The 24,022-nt window shown below is 41.6% G+C and overlaps 1 protein-coding gene across 7 annotated transcripts in view; it reads left to right on the top strand.

Annotated features, from left to right (window-relative positions):
* SRPK2 (SRSF protein kinase 2) overlaps positions 1–24,022 on the top strand; it is a 227,170-nt gene that overhangs the window by 201,180 nt on the left and 1,968 nt on the right. For 3 of the 7 annotated variants that reach the window (XM_061640418.1, XM_061640419.1, XM_061640424.1), the window contains 3 exons: positions 18,550–18,619; positions 19,288–19,380; positions 19,774–19,866. In XM_061640418.1, the coding sequence (XP_061496402.1) occupies positions 18,550–18,619; positions 19,288–19,380; positions 19,774–19,866 (256 nt within the window). The remainder of the gene's footprint in view (positions 1–18,549; positions 18,620–19,287; positions 19,381–19,773; positions 19,867–24,022) is intronic. The other 4 variants (XM_061640420.1, XM_061640422.1, XM_061640421.1 and 1 more) reach the window with 2 other exon arrangements.

Raw genomic sequence — 24,022 nt, forward strand, 5'->3', positions numbered from 1 at the left:
TTCTTCTGGGATGTTATTTAAATTGTATTTTGCCATTATGATTGCTTTGTTGTTCTTGTTTAGCTTTACTTTGATTTTCGATACGACAAGTTCATGATCTGTACCACAGTCTGTTCCTGGTCTTGTTTTTGCAGAAAGTATGGAACGTTCCCATGCTATCAATTATATAATCAATTTGATTCCTGTATTGACCATTTGGTGATGTCCATGTGTACAGTCATCTTTTCGGTTGTGTGTTTGTGAGAAACAAATTATTGGCTTCACAGAATTCAATAAGCCTTTCTCCTGCTTCATTTCTGTCTCCTAAGCCCCATTTTCCCACAATTCCTAGTTCTTCTCTGTTCCCTACTTTTGCATTCCAGTCTCCCATGATTATCACCACACCTTGTTTTGGTGGGTGATCAATTTCCTCCTGTACTTCTGCGTAAAATCTCTCCAATTCCTCTCCTTCTGCGTTTGCCGTTGGAGCATAGACTTGGATGATGGTTATGGTAATAGGTTTTCCGTTTAATCTCATTGATATCACTCACTCAGACCTTGCTTTATAGCTCCTAACTGCTTTTGCTACAACACTTCTCACTATTAAAGCAACCCCGTTTCTTCTTAATTTCTCATTTCCTGCATAAAATATTTTGTAGTTGCCTGATTGAAAATGTCCCATTCTCGCCCATTTTAATTCACTCACACCAAGTATTGTAATGTTGATATGTTCTGCTTCTTGCTTGACAATTTCTATGTTTCCCTGGTTCATGCTTCTCACATTCTTACTGTGTACGTCGTACAACTCCGGACTCTTCTTTCGCATCTGTGTGCATCAGCCTCTGAGCTTCCTTTCGGCTTTGACCCAGCTGTGTCATTAGTCACAGCGCTACTCGTACTTGTCCTTTGTTCTTCCCCAGTAGCTCGTTGAGTACCTTCTGACTTGGGGTCTCATCTTCCAGCACTATCTCGTGTTGCATTTTGGATACTCTGTTCATAGGGGTTTTGTGGTAAGAGGTATTCAGAGATTGTTTACCATTGCCTTCCTCTGAGTTTGGATGCATCTTAGTCGGGTGTCTCAGCTTTGATCATTCCACCTTGGGTGCCCCTGCTAGGATTCTAGTCTCTTAATCTAGACTCCTGATGGCATTGCTCTTCAACACTCTCAAACCCCCTCACAACATTAAGGTTTGCATCCTAGAGGGGGTATTGTGCTATGGATGTCCATTTTTGTATAGTCTTGTCAGAGGTTTGTGGTCCACGTAGCATAACAGTGTCTTTTGTTGATGGTTGTGATGCCATGTAAAATGCTTAGATGGTGGAAATCTATGGCAAGCACTCATTATTCTGTTTTATTTCATGTCTCAATCTCTTAAGAAGCAACATTGTTTAACTCTTTCAATATATAAATTATTAGATAACTGAGAATACATATAGGTTTGCAGGCCGAGCACTAGCACGCAGCCAGCTTGGACACTGGCCCGAGAGCCCAGGATCTCTCACAGGCCCCAGGAGGCCCTCCCAGGATGAGCGCAGGCCAGAAGCAGGCAGCTCCACAGCAACAAAGTCTGTCCTGCTCAGTGGCGACACCGCTGTGCAAAGATAAATGGCAGGCCAGTTGCTAAGGAGCTGCCCAGTCTGTCCTGAGTTTCAGGCACTAGTAGATAACTAGTAACTAGTTACAAAAAATGAATTACTTGTAATTTTTTACTTTTTGAGTAATGAGTGGGTAATTTCTTTACATTTTGATTGTAATAGAACAAAGAGTAATTTTATTACTTTTGAGGAGTAATTGTATTGTTTCCAGCATTACTGTTGGGCATTACTGGCAGGGGAAAGCAGGGGAAGTCTTCTGCTCCTCTGATTCATGGATGAAAATAATGTGCCTCAAACTGGGCTTCTGCGCAGCATCGCTCTTTCCTCATGCTCTGTGGGTTTTTAGGAGGCAACGAGGGAGGAGGGGGAGAGAAAGATGGGGATGGAGTGGAGAAAACAATTGTTTAAAAAATGGTGGAGAAGAGTGTAGTGGAGGGAGAAAGACGCCAGAGGCCAAGGATGTGGATGATGGAGGAGAAGGAAGCAGCAGCGGCATGGAGAAAACGAACTGTGGAGGTGAGAGATGATGACGTGTGTGTGTGTGTGTGTGTGTGTGTGTGTGTGTGTGTGTGTGTGTGTGTGTGTGTGTGTGAATACTGTGTTCGCACTTGGCGTGCAGAGTGGCTTCTGCTGCTCTCCCTGGCTATTTTGCTGCATTTGCATTGGTTTAACTTTTTTAAACTCCAGAGGAAAATGTTTGCTTGGGTGAATGTGCCTTAGTGGCAGGGCAGGGTCTGGGAGGTGATTGAGTGAGAGAGATGACACTCGCTGGCTGAGAGTATGTGTGTGTGTGTGGGGGGGTTGCATCTGGTTTGATGTGCAAAGATATGAGCAGTGGCCTCCTCCTGCCTCCCCGCCTCCCTTACCAGCGGAGAGACCACCACTGCTATCTTATGGATAGAAATAATTATTCTACTACCTCTCTCTCTCTCTGTTTATTTTTAATGTTGTTTTAGGCTGCTTAGGTGTGCAGCAGCTAAGGCCAGCACCTTGTAGGCACTCTAGGTTGTTTTTTTTAAGTAACTTAACTATCATTGTAATGACTGCTTTTGAGTAACGGTAAAGTAATCAATTCCTTTCAGAACAATTGTAATTGTAATAGCAATTTATTCCTTTTTGGAGCAATGTAACAGTAATTTTAATTTATTCCTTTTTAAAAGTAATCTTCTAAGCTCTGGTTTCAGGCATGGGAGGAGGGGTGCAGCTTACTGGCTTGTAGCAGCAGAAGTGAGATAATGCTGAGGGGAGGAAGCTGCTGAAAAACCATCTCTATTCTAATGTCTGCTCAGGAGTAATCCCTGTTGAATTCACAAGGGCTTCCTCCCAGGTAAATGTAGTTGGGATTGCAGCCTTAATTACATAATAATTATTGCCTCTCCACCCCTTAGTTCCCTTCGCCCCACTGATCTGATAGTGGCTTTGTGTGCGTGTGTGTTAAAACCTTCCCTCTCCAGTTATAGGCAAACTCCATTGTTCAGGTCTGTACTGGGGCTTTTGTATATGAATACCCTCTCTTCCTACCCCCTCACCTCCCCACCACCCCAGTTGTAGCTGGGAAGGTCTTATTATTTTCATTTATATTCCGCTTTTTATATAAGGAGCTCAAAGATGGTTCTTCCCCTCCCCATTTTATCCTTTCAACACCCCTGTGAGGTAGGTTAGACTGATAGACAGTTACTGGCTCAGGGTCACCCAGTGAGCTTCATAGCTGAGCAGGGATTTGAAACCTGGTAGGAGGTCCTAGTTATCATTTTTCTCTGACTTAGAAACTTGTACATCTGTAATGCCTGATAGTAACATGGCACATTCTGAGACTAATAGTTGGTCCCTAGAAAGGTCCCCTTTTTCAGTCCTTCATACAAAGTGCTATATTAGTGGAACTAATAGCATTAAATCTCCACCAGTGCTGTTTGTTTATTCTGCACTACATGTCAAAGGTGATTTCTCTTGTTAGACATTTTTATGAGGGTTTCTGACTCAGTATAAGGTAGCTTTCTATGTGAGAGGAAAATCCTGGTGAATTGAAATGTTTATTTGAAGTGCTTTTTTCACAGATCTTTGCAAATGACAGAAGAGTATGGATTCAACCCCCCCTACACATACTTTTTTGTCTGTGAAAACATTCAAGTAGAGAAGTCAACAGCAAAAAATGAGAATTATTTCTCAGTACACTATGTGGAAGATCCCAGACTGTGATATAATTCATATAATCTGCCTATCATTCTCATGGTAAATCAGAACAAATTCTTAGGAGCTTAGGCCTACAAAATAGGTAAATTTACCCCAACAAATTAAAATAAATCAAAATTTTGTATTTTTATTTTACAAGCGGGGTGCAATATTAGTGAAGATTTGTTTTCTTTGACAGGGGTGGGGCCACAAGGAAGGAGGAGTGAGGTTTGAGGGGGAAAGGGAGGGAACAAGGGGCCATTGATACCTTGTGTCCAAGGGCCACCAGAACTCTGGAGCCGGCCCTGTAGGTTTGCCACTATATGCTTACAGACTTGGAAGTCTTCTGCTGTTACCACAGTCTCTCTCTGTGTGTATTTGTGTCTGTGTGTGACAAGAGGCAGTGGCCAAAGCAGAGGCCATCAATCACTCCTCATCCTGAGGATTATATTGCAACTGCTGCGACAGTAAAACAGAATTGAGCTGAATGTGTCAGAAACTACACTGTAATTGACTGTCACTATTATTTTATGAAACTGTGTTTTGCTCATTAGAAAGTCGGAGAAAGAAGTGTTTCTTTGGGGAAAGGACTGAACAAGCCTGTAAGGTGTGTGATTACACCAGCTGGAAATCCATCATGTATAGGAATTTGCCACAGCTGCCAGTAGTTTTGCCAGTGCCACTGCTGGGAATGAGAGTGAGAACTGTGATTCCATTGCTTGTCTTCATTCAAGCTCCTTGGATTGAAGCCAGGGCAAATAATTGTAATGATCACAGTTCAACCATCAGACTCCTATTGTTGCATTGTGCATTCATTGGTGTTCATTAGCCATTGAGAGAGCCAATACCCACATAGCTGTTTTTGTTGTTATATTTTTACATCTGTCCTGGCTGATCAATAATGTTTCAGATAATCAAATGATAGCTTAAAGAAGGTCTCATTGCTACATGTGTAGAGTCTAATTTGTTTTTTAAACAACAAAACAACACAATTAAGACATGCACAGTTAAAGAAGATATTAAATTGTATAGTTCCATTCCAGTGGGATATTCTTGTAGAATGATCAGACCAAGGGAGAATGCTGTTGAATAGTGAATTCATGCCTCTAACTTCCTACTTTGTCCCTAGTACTTTGCACAGCCCTTGGTTCAGAATAACTGTAGAGAGTACAGACATATCCATGGTGTTTGTGATGATGTCATCATGCAGGTGCCTGGAGAGCAGGAAATGTCTGGAAGTGGTTGCAAATTTTTAGTATGCACAAGAATTAGCATTTAAAAGGAAATTAGAAAATTGACTCGACAACAAGATTTTGGAGGTTTCTGGCATTTTAATAAATGCAAAAAGGGAAATGCTATTCTAATATAAGAAAATGGTATTGTTATTACCACTACCACTATCACCTTCTTTTAAGCTGGTTTAACTGTGTCAGCTTCTCTGGGAACTTTAGTTCTTTTAAGGAGGCTAAGGGCTTGTGACAGAGGAATCTTGTTTGATTCCTTGAGAGACATTATGCAGTTAAATGTATGTGACGGGGGGTGGGGATGGGGAAAGCTTTGCATCATCTAAAGTACAGTGTGGCTGTACTTTTCTTGTGTGTTCATTGATCAGAAAACTGCTGCTTCTATCAGCTGGCTAACTGGTACACTTTGAGGCACATGTAATGTATAAAGTTGTCCTCTGAGATAATACTCTCCAGTTTTCAGATAAGGGAATGTCATTATTAAACAGGCCTTGCTACAAGTCTAAATCCCAAGAATCTTGTATTTTGCATTAAAACAAGTGTTTTAACTCTATTGGAAAAATAGATGTTCTCAGGGTTGCAAAAGTAAAAGCAGCAGCAAATTGCTTCAGTTACTGAGTGGACAGGGCTTATGTCCTCTGTGTGATTATATGCACATGTCTCAAGGCTTCTAGCCGCTTTCTTGGTACCATAAATAGCTCTAGTTACATACTCATACCTCTCCTGCCACTATATCCCTAATTATCCCTCAAATCATAATTTGACAAAATGATAAATATAATGATCACAACAATTCAGTGTAACATATTATTCAGTGAAGACTGGGGCCTCCCCCCCTCCAAATAAACAAATGTGCATTGTTTTGTTTGTATGCCTTATTTTCTGTGCAGATTTGTTCTGTATGGGGGAAAAGTGGTGTGTGCCATAACTTCTGTTGTGAAGCTTGTTTTGTATTCACTGCTAATAATTATCTTATATTAAGCCATGTTGAAACTGTTCTTAATTCTCCCTGTTTTAAAAGAGGGGCAAATATACATAACTAGGGAAAACGTATCTCAAACATTTCACATATATTACCTAGTGTAGTGGAGTTGGTGTAAGTAGGTTGTACAATATAGCTCTGTAAATCATCTTACACCATTTTAGACTGTTGGTTCAATATATGGATGGAGTTAAGATGGCGCAGCAAGTAGCTGTGTTTGTCTGAGAGCTGCGGCTGATCTCTGTTTTATCACTTATTATAATTATATTTTTTATTTATTTTTATTAGGAATCTTCTGGGTTTTTTTAGTTTCTTCTAGACTGTTTTCAGGGAATTAGCAGGAGCTTCTGGGTATCTCTTATATTTGAATATTTTATCTTTCTGCTCACTGGCTACGACTTTGAGCCTCTTGTTTGTTTTTGTTTTTGTTTAAATTATACTCCCAAGGAAGCTGGGAACAGGAAAGCATTTTAGTAAGGACACTACTAGTTGCTCCATTACTTACAGGAGCTGAAAGAGAACCAACTCAATCTTGATATCTTGGACGTCCTCTCAACTTTATATGGGGGGTGCTGTGTTTACTTAGATCAGTGGCGACTATTTAATTACTGAGAAGATGAATCTTTGAGAATGACAGGTGAGGAAGCTTTATTCTACCCTGTTTTGACTTTTAATCCCAGAAGGGTTTGATTAACTAAGGACCCAGCCCTTGTGGGAGTTACTGCTGTTATTGCCTCCATAAAACTAATGGTTTACACCAGAGAAAATTACAAGCAACTGAGACTGCCCCCAGTGACTGAAGTTGTCTTCCATTGTCAAGGCTCATCACCAATTAAAAATCACTGACTTTCTTAGCCCCACTCTGGAGGAAAGAACTAACCTTGACCCCATTGCTACACCAAATGAGGATGAGATTTTAGATTGGTCCTTGGCTCCTTTGTGTATGTCAAAGAACCTTGACTGTGTATCCCAGGAGAATGGTAGGCATAGCTATGATAGGCATAGCTTAGCTGAGGAGCTGGTGATGGCTAAAGAAGTGCCATCTGAACCCAAGTCCCATGGAAACCCTAAAACACTGAAATTATTACATCCCTCTACTGGCATCAACAATGATAAATCCAACTCATCTTCTCCACACTCGCCTACTCATTCTGCTCATCTGATCAATGATAAGGACTCTGATTTCCACCTTACTGCTAACTTGCTTTGCAACCAACATGAGTTGATCCAGAATCTGTTCACTGGGTGGGCAGATGATATTGCCCAGACAAAAAGTTCCTTTCAGAGTGCAAGGAGCTCCTAACAACCTTAACAGATTTGATGCTACGCCACTCAGAAGTGGACTGTAACTCTAAAAGCAAAGAATTCGGTCCACAAGCTGCTGAACAAAAGATCTTACTGACCCATGCTGACATTTCAGCAAATGAGTTCCCTATTCCAGTGTTACACCCTGAACCATTGAGTAAAATCCCTGACAGCAGGAGAAGTAAGGAAAAATCTCTAGGGCTGGCTAACAAGAAATCCAGGCCAAAAATAAGTAATCCTGTTATTTGTAATATAAAAAAAACCCAAAATGTCAAAAACAAGACCAAGCCTAAAAATTCTGCTAGAATGAATTTCAACAGACTATTCAAGCTACTGGAAGGAAAAAACAGGAATCAAAACATACCATCCAAGCAGGGCTGTGGAGTCTGAGTCGTGGAGTTGGAGTCAGAGTCGGAAGCAATTTTGGCTGGAGTCGGAGTTAGTAGAAATGTACTGACTCCAACTTCAAAATAAAATTAATATTTTAATATTAATATTAATACATTAATATACATTTGCCATTTATGAAGGAGTCGGAGTCGGACAGTAGAAAAATGGAGTCGGAGTCGGATAATAGAAAAATAGAGGAGTCGGAGTCGAAGGTTTGACATACCAACTCCACAGCCCTGCATCCAAGAAGCACAACAATATGGGGACTACCAATTCACTCCCGAGAACATGTTCACCCCTGAAGCCAGACCAGCTTACTCTTCAGCCTACTACTGATGTCCCAGGAGTCATCCAGGACCCATGGTCAATCTCACAGCTCCTTAATATGATAACTCCTCCTCTCTTGGAGAAATTGCAGCAAACCTATCCCTCGGATATCTCCCTGGAAAATTCATCTTGGCAACTCCAGCTCCAGAATCAAAACCTGGTCTTCACCAACTACCCTAAGCCAAAGGGCTTGCTTACGCAATCCGAGCATATAGCTCACTTTGTACAGCTTGCCAAAGATCTCTGTGTGATCGCCTTAGATTCAGATGCTATATGGAAGGTAGGGTATCTTTTCTATAATAATCATTCTGCCCAGGCAATTATAACTTTTGCCTCACTGCATTTAGTAGCGCCAAACAATCATTTCTCAGTAGGGGCATGAGAGTCTGGAGGCATTTTAAGGATACGTCCCCAGCTCTCCCCCTTGGGTCATCGTGGAGCCAGATATTTCCCCCTCCTGGCCCTCTTAACAAGGACCCCCCCCTTAGGGAAATTGATAGAAATAATTGCGATTTATACGCCACCCCAGTATCTCAACATCAGTCAAGTAAACTCAGCTCTAACGTAGAGCCTTCTGGGTCCATTAATAACAATGAGATAGCTGGGACTGATAACATCACTGCTGCCCTAGAGGATTTTAGCAAAGAACTCATGCTTATTGACAGCTTTAGTATCCTGCCTGCACAAGAACAAAATGCAATTTTGCTGAGACTCTCCACTCTACAAATACTATTAAAAAAGAAATTCCAAGAAGACTCTGAGATTTCCCATGGTTTAAACAGTCAAAAAGATCATGTCCTCAAGATGGACCTTGGAACCACCTTCCAGGAAAAAGGAAGTCCTTCAGGAAGGGGCGAGTTTCTAGATCTCAACCCTTACCCCCCAGTGTGAAGGGAAATCTGGCCCTGAGATCTTGGTATTAAAACCTTCCAAGCAACCTCATTCTTTTGTCTCCCCTAAGAAAGGGGAGCGGAGCTCTACGCCTGCTTCATATGGTGCTAATTGTTGTGAACCTGAAGCAACAAAAACTCTTGTCAATCTTAAAGACTGTATTCCTAAGAAAAACCCCTGTTGTCAATCTTAAAGTCTGTAGCCCTAAGAAATATGACTGGCTTGCCTTTCAATGGCTGGAACCACATGAAATCAGATCTCAAAACATGAGCAATCAGTGTAGGCCATCTTCTGAAATTTCCAGCCCCCAAGTTCCAATACCCAGTTGTTGCATGCTGAGTACTAAGGAGGGTGGCCTGCTCACAATAGAGGAATTAGACTGGCTAAGACCAGACGAAGTTAATATTTCATCAAAACCTGTGGCCCCAAGGAGGAAAACATCACATGAAATTGGAGATATTTTAAATAATGTTGACAGGATGGGCAATTTTGAGGATGTATGCAGCCAACAGAATGTCAGCAATTGCTCAAAACCTCAGAGCAGCAATGGAACAACTTATCGGAAGGTCCTTTTAACCCCCTGCCATGTGAAGAAGTATAAAAGACCTACCGATATATTGCATCACGGTGCTATTAAGCTCCTTTCATGGAACATTGCTGGCTGGGCCTCTAAGAAGTCAGATCCTGTCTTTAAAGAGTGAAAATGGAAATGGACAGCCTTCAAGTCGATCCCGACTTATGGCTACCCTATGAATAGGGTTGTCATGGTAAGTGGTATTAAGAGGGGGTTTACCATTGCCTCCCTCTGAGGCTAGTCCTGCCCAGCTGGCTAAGGCCTACTCAGCTTGCCACAGCTGCACAAGCCAGCCCCTTCCTTGTCTGCAACTAGGGGACAACTGGGCTCTTTGGGACTATGCAGCTTGCCCACGGCTGCACAGGTGGCAGGGCACGTCACCCCTGAGCCACTCACTGTGGGTGTGATCTTTAGCTGGCCCTTGACACCCAGGAGACACGAGCGGGGATTTGAACTCAGCCTCTGGACTCCCAGCCAGGCTCTCCTCCCCAGTGTGCTATACCAGCTGTTCTTTAAAAAGTACATTAGACAAATTTGATACAATTTTGCTCCAAGAGACCTGGGTGCAAACCTCAGCAGAGATGGTTGGGTTTGTTACAATTGATCTCCAGGCCACAGTAGGGGAAAGGCGGGGAAGAACCAAAGGAGACCTGGCTCTTCTGGTGTCTACAAAGCTTCAGGCTACAGTAACTAAATTAGACTCATGTGATTGATGGGCCTTGGCTTGTATTGTAAATTTCAGTTATTGTAGTCTTTTGATCATTAATATCTATCTTCCCCCCCAGGGAGCTCAATCCAGGAGAAGAGAAAACTGGTCTACCTTTGAAGAATGTCTAAACTTTGCCTTGTGTTTCCTAATGCTCTAGTGCAGGGGTGGCCAAACTTGCTTAACGTAAGAGCCACATACGATAAACTTCAGATGTTTGACAGTTGCAAGACATGAACAAATATTACACACACGTTTTTATTGTTACACGCACATTTTGTTACAAAAATTGTATATAAATTTTAAGAAATATATGTACATAATAATATTTATTCATGTATGTAGTTTTTAAACTGTTAATTTGTATTAGTTTCAATAATCACAAAGTACACATATCATATATATACCAAATGTTTTCAAAATCCTCAGTGATTATTATTTTAATTGAGCATATTTAATACGGTAATGAACTACGGAAACATCTAAGAAAAATATGCAAATAAAAGGGGTGAAAACAGATATTTTAATGATATTTATTTGTCTTAGTAAATATCTGGTCAAAACATGGAGGAAAATATGTAAACCAATAAAATTAGAGACATTTTAATCAGATACCACATTACAAAATTATAGTCTTATAATATTCTTATGACACAAACAGACATTGCTACAATTATCAGGCTATTTACTGCTAGTAGTGGTCTTATGATTCTCCATCTTGGCTGTGAGTCGTTGAAAATCCAGCTGATATGTTGTCAAGGATGTACGAATTAGCTCCGTCAGGTGTTGATTTGTAAGGATAGCACGATGCTTCGACTTCACAAACTTACAGAGTACAGTGATTCACAGCAGTATGTTGTGCTGAAAATTGAGATGAGTCGCACACTGGTTTTCTTCAGTTCAGGATATTTTATTTTGCATTTTGCCTGCAACATCAGCACTGATCTGGGAGATACGTCTCTCTGTAGTGTGGTGTGAAGCTGGTGTTTGTGCTATTAGTCGCTGAAGTTTTGTATTATTTGGATCTAACACTGCAACAACTTCAGCTATATTCTTCTTAACAAATTCGCCATCAGAATATGGGCGTTAGCACGAGCAATATTCCATGATACAACAAAACTAGCTTCAGTCGTTGTATCGGCTTCCTTACTGAACGTTGTCAACAGTGTCTGCTGGCTATTTAGTTATGTTTTTAACACAGTTAACTTGTTTTTCCGTAATTCTGATTTAGGTGGATAATCAGATGAAAAGTTTTTGTGATTTGTTTCATAGTGGCGTTTCAAGTTACTGGCTTTGTAATGACTGAGTGACACATTGCAGATAAGACACAAAGGTTTACCTCCTTTAACGGTGAATGCAAAATCTTCCTCCCACTCTGGGTTAAAATTTCTGTTTTCATCTTCATACTTTCACTTCTTACAATTTGATGATACCATCCTCCTGCACAAAATTTTCACAGACACTTCTAAAAAAATTATATGTCAAAGAGCCGCACATTATATGTCAAAGAGCCGCATGTGGCTCACGAGCCATGGTTTCGCCACCCCTGCTCTAGTGGTTGTGGCAGGTTCTGACAATGTCTTGTATTCTCATTTTAATGCCGTACTCCCTATACATGAGACTGGACGTTCATCTTTCCCCCGCCACTCTAAAGACACCAAATTAAATTGGAGGGGGTTCTATCTGGCCCAACTTGTGTCCAAGCTTGATTTATTTATTCTCAGTGGAGCATCTTATGGTGATTCCCCTGGTTAATTTACTTATTGGTCAGAACGTGGTGTCAGCACAATTGATTATGTTCTGACCTCACATAATTTGCTGGACAGCTTGATCCTTCTTAAAGTTGAGCCACATCAGGACAGTGATCATTTACCTATCTTTCTGAAATTTAAAATTAAAACCATGGCTACTCATTTAGCAGATAAGTTTGGCATAAATTTTACATCTGCTGAGGACCATAAAAGAGTCAGATGGTCTAAACAAGGTAGATGAGATAAGTACTAAATTTCTTAGATCTGATAGGGCCTTCAAATTCTGTTATGAGATTATTACAACAAACTCACCTGAAAGAGCTATTTGCACATAGCAAAATTTAGCCCTTGAACTGCAACAGGTCCTAACAGAAAACTCTTGTCCCATTAGTTCCCACTTTATAAAACAATTCAAAGCCCTGGTTTGACTCAGAGTGTGTGGCAGCAAAGAAACAGCTGGTAGCTCATTATCAACACTACAGGTTAAGTAAAGCTACCTCAATTCCCCCAGCATTACATTTTTTTAAAAAAGGTACAAGTTGCTAATCAAAAAGAGGGAGGCATTAAGCAAAGCCTGGGCACAGTTGTTCCAAGCAGCTAGAAGCAATTATTCTTCTCTCTTTTGGCGTATTGTGGGGAGTGGGCTTCAGTTAGAGCCTCCTTGGATGACCTGTTTCATGTCTGCCAAGACACGGGAAACCCATTTTAGTGCACTCTACTCAGCAGGGCTAGACTCTGCAGTAACCCCAATTATTAATTTGGCAGACACTCCTTCATGGCAGCCAGTCTTGATATAAGAAATAAAAAAATTAGTCACTCTACTCAAACCTGGGAAGGCTCTTTGGATTGATTGTATTCCATCAGAGCTAATAAAAAACAATGTAAACTGGTAGGCCCCAGTCCTGGACTCACTTTTTACATTTATGGATCAATCAGCTCAAATACCAACAGACTGGGGCCTGGCCATTATCATCCCAATATATAAAAAGGGACAAAAGGATTACCCCTCCAATTACCGCCCAAATAGTCTGCTTAGCGCAGTAAGTAAGCTCTATGCCAGGCATCTATTGTGGAAACTTTGAGACTGGCTTGATCAGGTGAATATATTAGTTGAGGAGCAAGCCGGCTTTAGGTCTGGTTGCTCCATCACTGATCAGTGTCTGATCTTACATCATCTGATTAGGAAATATAGCTGTAGGCCCAATGGAGTTCTTTTTCCAGCTTTCGTCAACTTTAAATCTGTATTTGATAGTATCTCCCGGAACAGGCTGTGGGCAAAACTGGAGGCCTCCTCTGTTGATTGCAGATTATTAATATGAATTTGCACCTTGCATGAAAATTATTCTCTTAGAGTAAGGTGCAACCCGCAGGGTCATCTGTCCCCCTCACTCCCACTAAACAGAAGTGAGACAGGGATGTATTCTGCCCCCCTCCTATTATTTAATTTTTACATCAACTGACTAGTCCCAACTTTAACAAACCCAGACTTTCACCCGCCCAAATTAGTGAACCCATTCCTGCCTTATTGTTTGCTGATGATACTATTATCTTACTCAGAAGTAGGACTCAGGAGAGCTCTTTGTGCCTTTACAGCATACTGTACAGAAGAAGAACTTACAATAGGGGAATAGCATAGGGGAACAGGGGGTAGATGCATTATACCCATCCCCTGTTCCGGGTCTGCCCCAAACCAGACGATAACTGGGGGACGCAAGGTTCCTACTGACGTTTGTCTGCTGTTGTGCAATGCCAGGTCTGTGGTACAAAAAACTTCACTCATCCACGACATGATCTTGGATGAGTGTGCAGACCTGGCATGTATTACGGAGACTTGGCTGGATGAGGCCTCTGCACCCATTCTCGAGGCCATGTGTCCGCCAGGTTTCCGCTGCGCACAGCAGCCGAGGGTGGGCAGGCGGGGAGGGGGTGTGGCAGTCATTTACCAGGAGTCCTTGGTTTTTGCCAGATCTCCTCTCCATAGGACCAAGGTTGTTGACTGCATGTACCGGAGGTTGGGCCCGAAGGGCAGTTTAGGGATCCTGCTGGTGTACCGCCCACCCCGCTGCACAGCAGACTCCCTGGCCGAGGTGCTGGAGGTGGTCTCGGCTGTACGGGCATTGTCCCCAGAACTGTTAGTGCTGGGTGACTTCAACGTGCATGCCGGGACCACTCTCACTGGAGCCTCTCGGGATTTCCTGGAAACCATGGCTTCCTGGGAACTGCACCTCAGTAATACTGGGCCCACCCATGTAGCCGGTCATGCTCTCGACCTTGTATTTGTCCTGGGAGAGGAGAAAAGTGCTCTGAAGTTGGGAGTGGTTCTTTCCACTCCTGTGTCATGGTCAGATCACCATCTGGTAAACATGGACTTCACGCTGCCACACCCTCTCCGCAGGGGTGATGGACCTATTAGAATGGTCCGCCCCAGGCGCCTGATGGATCCTGATGGATTCCTGACTGCACTAGGGGAACTGGAACCTGCTGAAGGTTGCCCGGTTGAAACCCTGGTGATGGAGTGGAATGGAAAGATCACCGGGGCGTTAGACCGGGTGGCTCCGAAACGTCCTCTCCCCCTGAATAGAAGTCAGTTAGCACCATGGTATACACCACGGCTGCGTATTCTGAGACAGGAGGTGAGACGACTAGAACGCCGGTGGCGGAAATCCCGCTCCGAAGGTGTCCGGACACAAGTTAGAGCAGCAGTAACTGCCTACCAAGTGGCGATAAGGACAGAAAAGAAGGCTTTCTTTACTGCCTCTATTGCGTCTGCAGAGTGCTGTCCCAGGAGGTTGTTCCAAGTGGTCCGAAGCCTGGTCGGTCCAGTTGCTCAGGAACCCTTGGAACAGTCAAAAGCCTCCTGTGACACTTTGGCTAAGCACTTTGCTGATAAAATCGAACACATACGGAGCTTGATCCCGTGCGCCGTGGATACAGTGAATGAATCGGAGTTGACCGGTTGCATGCCGGTATGCTGGGATCATTTTCAGCCTCTCTCTTCTGAGGATGTGGACAAGGTGCTCTCGACTGTAAGGCCTACCACCTGTCTAACTGACCCTTGCCCATCGTGGCTCATCATGAGATGCAGAGAGAAGTTGGGTGAGGGGATCAAGGCGGTGGTAAACGCATCCTTGAAAGAGGGTGTGATGCCATCAGCCCTCAAGGAGGCAATTGTAAAGCCCATCTTAAAGAAGCCCTCCTTGGATCCCCAAGTTTTTAATAACTTTTGCCCAATTTCGAATTTACCATTCTTGGGCAAGGTCATTGAGCGAGTGGTGGCCAATCAGTTGTCGGCACACTTGGATGAAACGGATTACTTGGATCCATACCAATCGGGCTTCAGGACTGGTCACGGAACTGAAACAGCCTTGGTCGCTCTGGTAGATGATATGAGGAGGGCATTAGATAGGGGAGAATTTATCTTCCTTGTCCTCCTCGATCTCTCAGCGGCTTTTGATACTGTCGACCACAGTATCCTTTTATATCGCCTAGAGGGATTGGGAATAGGAGGCACTGCATTACGGTGGTTCTGCTCCTTTCTCTCTGATAGGTACCAACAGGTGGCATTGGGGGAGGAGGTTTCAGACCCTTGGCCTCTCAATTGTGGTGTGCGACAGGGCTCTATCCTCTCTCCCATGCTATTTAACATCTATATGAAGCCGCTGGGGGCAATCATCAGGAGATTTGGGCTGCAGTGTCACCAATATGCGGATGACACTCAGCTCTATCTCTCATTTAAATCTTCACCAGAGTTGGCTGTGGAGACCGTGTCCAAGTGCCTGGAATCCGTGAGTGGATGGATGGGAAGGAATAGGCTGAAACTGAACCCCGACAAGACCGAGGTACTGCTCGTGGGGGACAAGAGAAGGTTGGGAACCGTTGACCTGAAGTTCAATGGGGTGAGTTTACCCCTAAAGGACCAGGTCCGCAGCCTCGGGGTTGTACTTGATTCCAAGCTGTCCATGGAGGCTCAGATTTCGGCTGTGAGCCGGGCAGCTTGGTACCAACTACACCTTATACGTAGGCTGCAACCCTACCTTCCTGTTCATCAGCTCCCACTGGTAGTACATGCCCTGGTCACCTCTCGATTAGATTACTGTAATGCGCTCTACGTGGGGTTACCCTTGAAAACGGTCCAGAAACTACAACTTATTCAAAATGCGGCGGCTCGATTACTCACAAACAGTCGTTGCCGGGACCACATCACGCCAGTGTTGTTCGATCTACACTGGCTTCCAGTTGTTTTCCGGGCCCAATTCAAGGTGTTGGTTTTAACCTTTAAATCCCTACACGGTCTCGGCCCAGTTTATCTAAAGGAGCGCCTACAACGCCACCAATCATGCCGCCTGACAAGATCGGCCACACAAGGCCTTCTCTCAGTCCCGCCAACCAAAGCAGCTAGGCTGGCGGGCACTAGAGAGAAGGCCTTTTCAGTGGCGGCCCCCACCCTCTGGAACTCCCTCCCACAAGATCTTCGGCACATCTCTTCCCTGAATATGTTCCGCAAGGCCTTAAAGACCTGGCTTTTTCAGCAGGCTTTCGGGACTTCTGGGGAGGCTTAATATTCTTCTGTTTTAAATGCCTCCTATTATGTATTGTTTGCTCTTATAATTTATATATTTCACTGTATTTTTATATTGTATTCTGCCATATTTATTGTATGTACGTCGCCTAGAGTGGCCATTGGCCAGATAGGCGACACATAAATTAAATGTATTATTATTATTATTATTATTATTATTATTATTATTATTATTATTATTATTATTATTATCTTGCACAGATGGAGGGTCAATGGGCACGATATTGAGCAGGTCAAGTTATATAAATACTTGGGCATAGTCTTTCAAACAACTGGCCTGTGGAGAGCCCAAATTGCACATCTTTCTGAGAACGCCCAAAGAACTATCTCCACTATTCTTAGATTTTTCTTTTCGAAAGGGGGTTCTCACATCCCCTCTGTCATCAAGGTTTTCCAGGGCAAGATGTTGGCCCAACTACTCTATGGCTCTCTGATATGCATTTATAAAGACTTTCACTCCCTGGAGGCAATATAGCCCAAGTTTCTACAATCCAGTTTTGGTGCCCCATGTGGCATTCCAAATGCCCTACTCAGATTGGAATCTGGGCTGGTTTCTCTTGAAGCATGAACATGGCTAAATGCATTAAGCTTCTGGCTCAAGCTAAATTTCAGCCCTCAAGGATTAGCCCCTTTGATTTTAACAGACAACCTGACCTCTGGTTGAGCAAGTATGGTTGAGGATAAATTAGATCTTTAAGGGTTTTATCCCTCAGCTCTGGTTCAACTGGAACCTATAAAGGCCAAAGAAATGATTAAGAACTGGATTAGGGATGTTGCCTTACAAGAAGACAGAGCTTGGGCCTCACGTTACTTGTTTCCGGTGAATTATAATAATCTTGTCCCTGAAGCCTGTCTTTATGCACTGGAGATCCCTAAGTATCGTAGAACCTTTCAATTGGCTTGTTTTAACTCTTTACCATCAGCCTTGTTGGAGGGGAGATATTTGCACATTTGTTATTCCCAACACATCTCCCCATGCCAATCGGGTGAGGTTGAATCAATCACCCATGGCCTGTTATACTGTTCATATTATAAGGACATTCATTCTTTTGATATTGCTCCAATTTTAAAAAACTTACCAGGTAGATCTGATGCATTTTATATCTCCTTCCTTCTCTCAGATTTGAGAAATGAATTAACTCTTAAAGTGGCAAAATTGTGTGCTGTAGCATATACTATAAGGAAACAGATGGTTAATACATCTTAATGTTAGTATATCAGGTGCTTTTTTAAAGTTTGTTTATATATAAGTTATATAATTTAACTTCTTTACTTGTTTATATGTAATTCTTCTGCCTTTCTGCGTTTAAATATTTGTATCTGTATCGTTGGTCAATGACCGCAAACAACAAAGATGAGATGAGACTGTTGGTTCAGACTACAACTGACTCTTCTGGACTAGAATGATTCTAAATTCACATCTTTAGGTCCTTTCCTAACCCCATTACCTTCTATTTCTTAAGAGAATACTATTTATTTATTTAAATAGTTATATCTCATTTTTTGAATGACTGTAAGTGGCTTACAGTAGTCAATAAAACCAATTTCACCCAAACAATAAATTATAAAATACGATATACTTTACAGATAAACCAGCATAAGCATAATTATCCAGCAAACCTTCCAGCTATGACCTCCCCCTTGCCCCCATTTAAAAGCCAGGGATGGGATCCAAAGAACTTGTGCCATCAGTTTTTGTGTGTGTCCAAGAGGGCTTTATGGCAAACTACTTCTGAAAAGAAGACTTCCAGATGGAGATTGTGATACAGCAAGGTGGCCTGCTTTTCAAATAAAAAAAAAGTCCCATTAGGTGTGCCTAAGACAGCTTTTTAGATTCCAGCCTAGCAATTAAACCCCAGGCTTCATACAAGCATCTATATGCCCACTAAACTATTATGACTTCCAGAAGATGCTCTTTAGCTAAGTAATTCTCATTTACACTTTAAACCTAAGCATAAACTTTACAGTCATTGTCATCCATAGAAACAAAGTGTGTGTGTTGTGTGGGTTTTTTTTGAATGTCATATCTGAATCTCCCTTCTATATCTTGTTTTAGGCATTTGAGCTTGCAACTGGTGATTATCTGTTTGAACCACATTCTGGTGAAGACTATTCCAGAGATGAGGGTATGTGTCTCTTTAACATTTAGTTATTGCCCTGTGCCTCTTTATAGATGCAGAGGAACATGAAGAAGCATTCTTTTATTTTTTCAAGTAGACTGTTGACAAAAATGTTCACATTTCATTTCAGGTTATAAACATCACACTTTTTCTCTTTAAAGTCCTATCAGTAGCAGTAGGTGGACAATCTCCCTTCTGCATACACAGTCCTCTTTCCTAAGCCTTGAAAAGATTAGTCTCTTGTCCTGTAAGATCTGCATCTGTGTGTGGAAACATTGAAGCACTGCTACAGCATTTTGGAAACAGAACTGACACAGTATTTAGAATGCTGAACATTCTGTTTGTGAAAGCTGATTACTAAATGAAAAGCAAACCAGCCAGAATTAACCCCTGCTTCCATCAGCGTACCTGTGCATTTTTCATGCTTGTTTGCTTGTAGTGTCCTTTGTGGTGATAACAACATGGGCATCAGTTACTTGGTTTTTCTTTGAAAGTGCTACTAATGATGCCAGAATTCCTTTGGTCCTGAAACCTCTGCATGGGTTTTCTGCAAACATTGTTGTGTTTGGAACTTTTTTGGATTTTTTAACTAATTCCATTTTCTTTCCTCTTCTTTTTATCCCATCCTCTCCCTGCCCTTCCCATTCCTATATCCTTTTTTCTCTCCTTCATAGACCACATAGCACACATCATAGAGCTGCTAGGCAATATCCCAAGGCACTTTGCTCTATCTGGAAAATATTCTCGGGAATTCTTCAATCGCAGAGGTAGTACCTCTTCTTTTTGAAAGGCGCCGTGATGCAGACAGAAGTGGACTGGCTCACAGTAGTCTGTATCACCCACTTGCATATCCCAAGATAATACTGCAAACAATCTCTATTTGCAAAACAAATGCTCAAAAAAAAAAGCCTGACAGATGTTTGTTTCACTTTGTGAAAAACAAACAGTGCAGTCACTTTGTAATTTATTTCTTTTGGCGAAATAAATTGTTTTTCTAAATTGCCTCACAAGTGCATAGCTTTCATCCTCACATTTAATAGCATTCTTGCTTTTTCAGTTATCTGTTTCTGTCTGTACCGGGCCAGTGTTAGTGTGTGCATGCAATGTGTTGATTAAACTGTCGTATGTTTCTGTTTTGCTGGAAATGTTCTCCAATGCAGATCACATAGCATTGATCATTGAACTGCTGGGGAAAATCCCTCGAAAATACGCTATGTTGGGGAAATATTCCAAGGAGTTTTTCACCAAAAAAGGTAACAGTATTTCAGCAACCCTAATTTAAACTCTTGCTCTTTCCAAAAGAAGATACTGAACACTTTTTTATGGGTAATGAAGAGCTGTTGATTTTAAAGAGTATGTTAAAGAAGTTTGGTAAACATCCATTTTTAAGAAGAACAGGGAATTGCAGACTTATCTATTTTATCATTAGTACTGAATATCCAAAATAATGGGCTTAATATTATATATCTGTTAGTCAGATTTTATTCCATCTGAAATCAATTAAAGAGAGGTTGTACTTTTCTGGAAGGACAAAACAAACAAAAATAAAGTGCGCTGTTGCTGCCTTATATTGAATACTTGAATAGTCAGAGTAATAGCAAGTATTTGAGGCTCAGGCTAAAAGAAGAAAAATACTGTGCAGTCTCTAACCACAAAAGATACATGATCAGGCAATCGATCAGATATACATTCTGCTCTTATCCTGAAAAGACTGAAACTAGAAATTTATTTAACAAAACTTATATACTGCTTGATTGTATAAACAAACTTCTAAGTGGTTTACAAGAAACATTAAAATTATAAATTCAAACAAAAACCAGTAATTAAAAAAAGTTAAACAGCAATAAACTAAAAAGAGATTAAACACACTAACATCTATCTGTCTGGATAGGCTTCCCTAAACAGAAATGTTTTAAACAGGCACCAAAAAGGATGCAGTGAAGATGCCTGTTTGTTGTCAATAGGCAGGGAGTTCCACGGCACTAACATAACAATTGGTTACAGGTGCAGGAGTATTATGTGGCACCTATGTCAGCTCTGCAGATTGAAGTGGCTTAGTGGGCATATATGGGTAAGGCAATCCTGCAAATAAACTGGTCCCAACAGTAACTCCTTGAACTTGGCCCAGTAACAAATTGGCAACCAGTGCATATCTCTGAGCAGAAGTGTTACATGCTGACAGGATCTCATTCCTGTGCTGCAGCATTCTGATACAACTGTTTGAGCGGTCAGTGCTCCAAACTGCCATTACCTTTCTGCAAAAAAAAGACTCATGGCACATTTATTAACACATTTATTTAATTTGTTATTTAATTATTTATTACATTTAAACCCACCTTTTCTCCAAGGAGCTCAAGGTGGCGTACAAACATGGTTTTCCCCAGGTAGCATGCCATAACGTGGGTTATAGCACCAGATATCTGGGAAAACCACCATTCAGGTAAGACCAGTGGTCCGTTCTCCCCCTCCTGATTTTATCCTCACAACAACCCTGCGAGGTAGGTTAGACTGAGAGACAATGGCTGGCCCAAGGCCACCCAGCAAGCTTCATGGCCGAGTGGGGATTTGAACCCTGGTCTCTCAGGTCTCTCATAAGCTTGGGCTGGACTCATCAGATGCATGAAGTGTGTTCCTGTGTTGGCAGTTGTGAAGGAATAGGGCTTTCAGCCGTTTTGTAAAACTTGAGGTGTAAAATGGTTGCTTTCAGTTTTAGAGGCTCTTGTGCACAGGAGATGCAAACGTTCACTGGAGAAAGTTTTGCAGAGAAGAAATAGCCAGGACTCTACTCCCTCTTTGATTGGCTAAAAGGTTGGAAGAGGGAGTAAAAATATTAGGTCTCCAACTACGTTTTGTTCTGATTAGACCTATTGAAATTCATGAACCTAAGAAAGTTGTGACCATTAATTTCAAGAGGTCTACTCTGAGTTTGACTAATGTTCAGTGCAACCCATTGTACTGTATATAAGTCAAGCTGGAAAATAGGGCAGTTAGTGAAAGTGTTGGAAAAATGAAGAACTGTGAGAGAAAGGAGCTGAGGGTTGTATCCAACAAAATCATTTCATATGGACCCCACCCCCAGATTTGTTCTGGATGGTTGGGGGAATCCACAGAGCAGATTTGGTGCAGCACAGGAGGAGGAGAAGTTCTATTGCACTTGTGTAACTCATTCCATGAGCACAACAATTAAATTGGAGACAGCCCTGGAACATTGTATGAGAGTATGTAGCATTTATCTGTGTTCATTTCGTTTTGCTCTTATTGTTGACTATTCAAACTGTAAAGCTAGTTTTCTTTTCTAACAGTCTTCCCTCAGAAACTGTTCAACTTGTTTCCTTGCTAAAATGTTAAGTAAAATAATAGTTTTGTTAAAATGTTCTATAAGTATTCAATAAAAAAGTAAAATCATAGTTTGTTTTGGAAAAATTTGGTCTGAGTGACAAAAGACTGATAGCCTTAGAAGGATTCCTTTGCATGGTCCTGGTAAACCTGGGCTGCCTTAGATATTTTCAGATCCTCCACATCTGCACTATAGGTGTGCTGAGATAGGAACACAAAATCAAGTTACATAGAGCATGTGTAGAATGAATAATTTTATTGTCAAACTGCAATATCTCCTGTATTCAACGGTCATGGGCATAGTCCACTGGGAACTTGTACATTATATAGTGAGAATGTGTTCTCATTCTTTTCAACTAAAGAGTTTCCAAAAGTTGATTTGTGCAAAAATAGCTGCATAGTGTGGAAATTAGTGGTGTTGTAAGGGTTCGAACAGGGTGCTCAGATAGGCAGGCAGATTGTGGCCACCTTGAGTCTGAGAAGATAAGGGGCAAGGGGAGAGAGGCCTGGATGTAGTTCCCTCCTCAACCACCACTGTCAAAGATGATTGCCTCATCTGTTGAGTGTTCAAACAGATCCCATCTCTAAGGATCTTGCAATCCTTAAAACCTTTTAAGGCAAATCAGTGTGATTATCCCAATATTGTAGGTGGGGGTCTCAGACTGAGAAAATGGGATCTAGTGAGTTTGTGGCAAAGGCAAGTTGGTGACTTCTTGATTTGTAACTTCGTGTCTTAGCCGCTAATGCTGCACTAACTCTCTTCTGATGAATCATTTTTTCCCTTTTCTCTCTAACAGTGTCTTTCCCTTACATTCAATTCTACAAGGATGATTGATAGAGGGGGATGGTTTTATAGGAGAGATTGTGAAGTCTGTGCAAGCTCATGCACCATACATAAATATTTAGAGAATACGCTCTGCTGAAATAAATTGATCTATTTTAGAAACACAGTTGTTTCAACTTTGAACCAACTTTATTTCATGAGATATTGGGTAGATCAGCAGAATTTGAAAAAGAAACAGAGGGTGGAGAAACAGTTGAATCGCAACCAAGTATATTCTTGGTTACTTAGGTAAATGGGAGCTTCATTTTCTCAAGGGAAAAGTGCAAGGATGAAAAAGGACATGGTTTATTTAAAATAGATAGGTAGTAGACAGAATCCTCGTTCTGCATTGCCACCTTGTGGCTTATCAGCAATCTGAATTCCTTAAAATGCCTTTTGATACACTTTATTGTGTAATTGGAACATGCTGCACATAGTGACATGCTGCCAAGAATGCTGAGTTCCCTCATATATTTATACCTAAAGCTTATACTGGTCATTGCACTTTCCTAACCTAATGTTAAAAAGGAGGGCATGCGGAGATGTGCAATGATGTGACAATGCTGTCTTTTCAGGTGGCTTTATTCGTACCCAGTGCTTTAGGAAAGATGAATTGCTCCGTTAAATCAAGTTTCTTCTTTTGTTAAGGTTTCACACCTATGTAGTGAATCCTTCCCCTTGTCAAAACAGAATGATGAATTAAGTATGAGGTAGTCCTGAGGTGCTTTATGACCATTTGGTATTTGCTACCAAATTTTAAAAGGTCTTAGCACAATAAAATGAATTAATGTTACAAATTATATTTTTAAAATAAAATAAGAAACCTATTTCAGATACCGTGCATTTACTTGGTCAAGTGGGCTCTCAAACACATTATTAATCTTACTACATAGTTTCCCGTTATCCCATTGGTTTTCCACTGCAATAATCCATTAGGATGGTTCTTCATCCTCAATGCTACCACCAATCTGAAACTATCTCCTTCAGTTCTTCAGCTGCTCCCTTAAATAGCACACATTAGTGGTCACTGGCATGCAGGGCTAACTTGAACAAATCGTCAACAACCATTACCATTTCCAGTCCTTTTCCTCAGGTTCATCCCTGTCCCTGATCAATTTTCCTACTCCAACCCACTATGGGTTGACTGACAACTGAGTAACTAGTTGTGGTAAAGAACTCTGTGGATGACTGCATAAGACAAGTCTAGAAAGAAAAAGATTTGTACCTGTGTAAATGGGAAGGTCTGAGAG

Source organism: Rhineura floridana, chromosome 8, assembly GCF_030035675.1.
Source record: "Rhineura floridana isolate rRhiFlo1 chromosome 8, rRhiFlo1.hap2, whole genome shotgun sequence".
Lineage (NCBI taxonomy): Eukaryota > Metazoa > Chordata > Lepidosauria > Squamata > Rhineuridae > Rhineura > Rhineura floridana.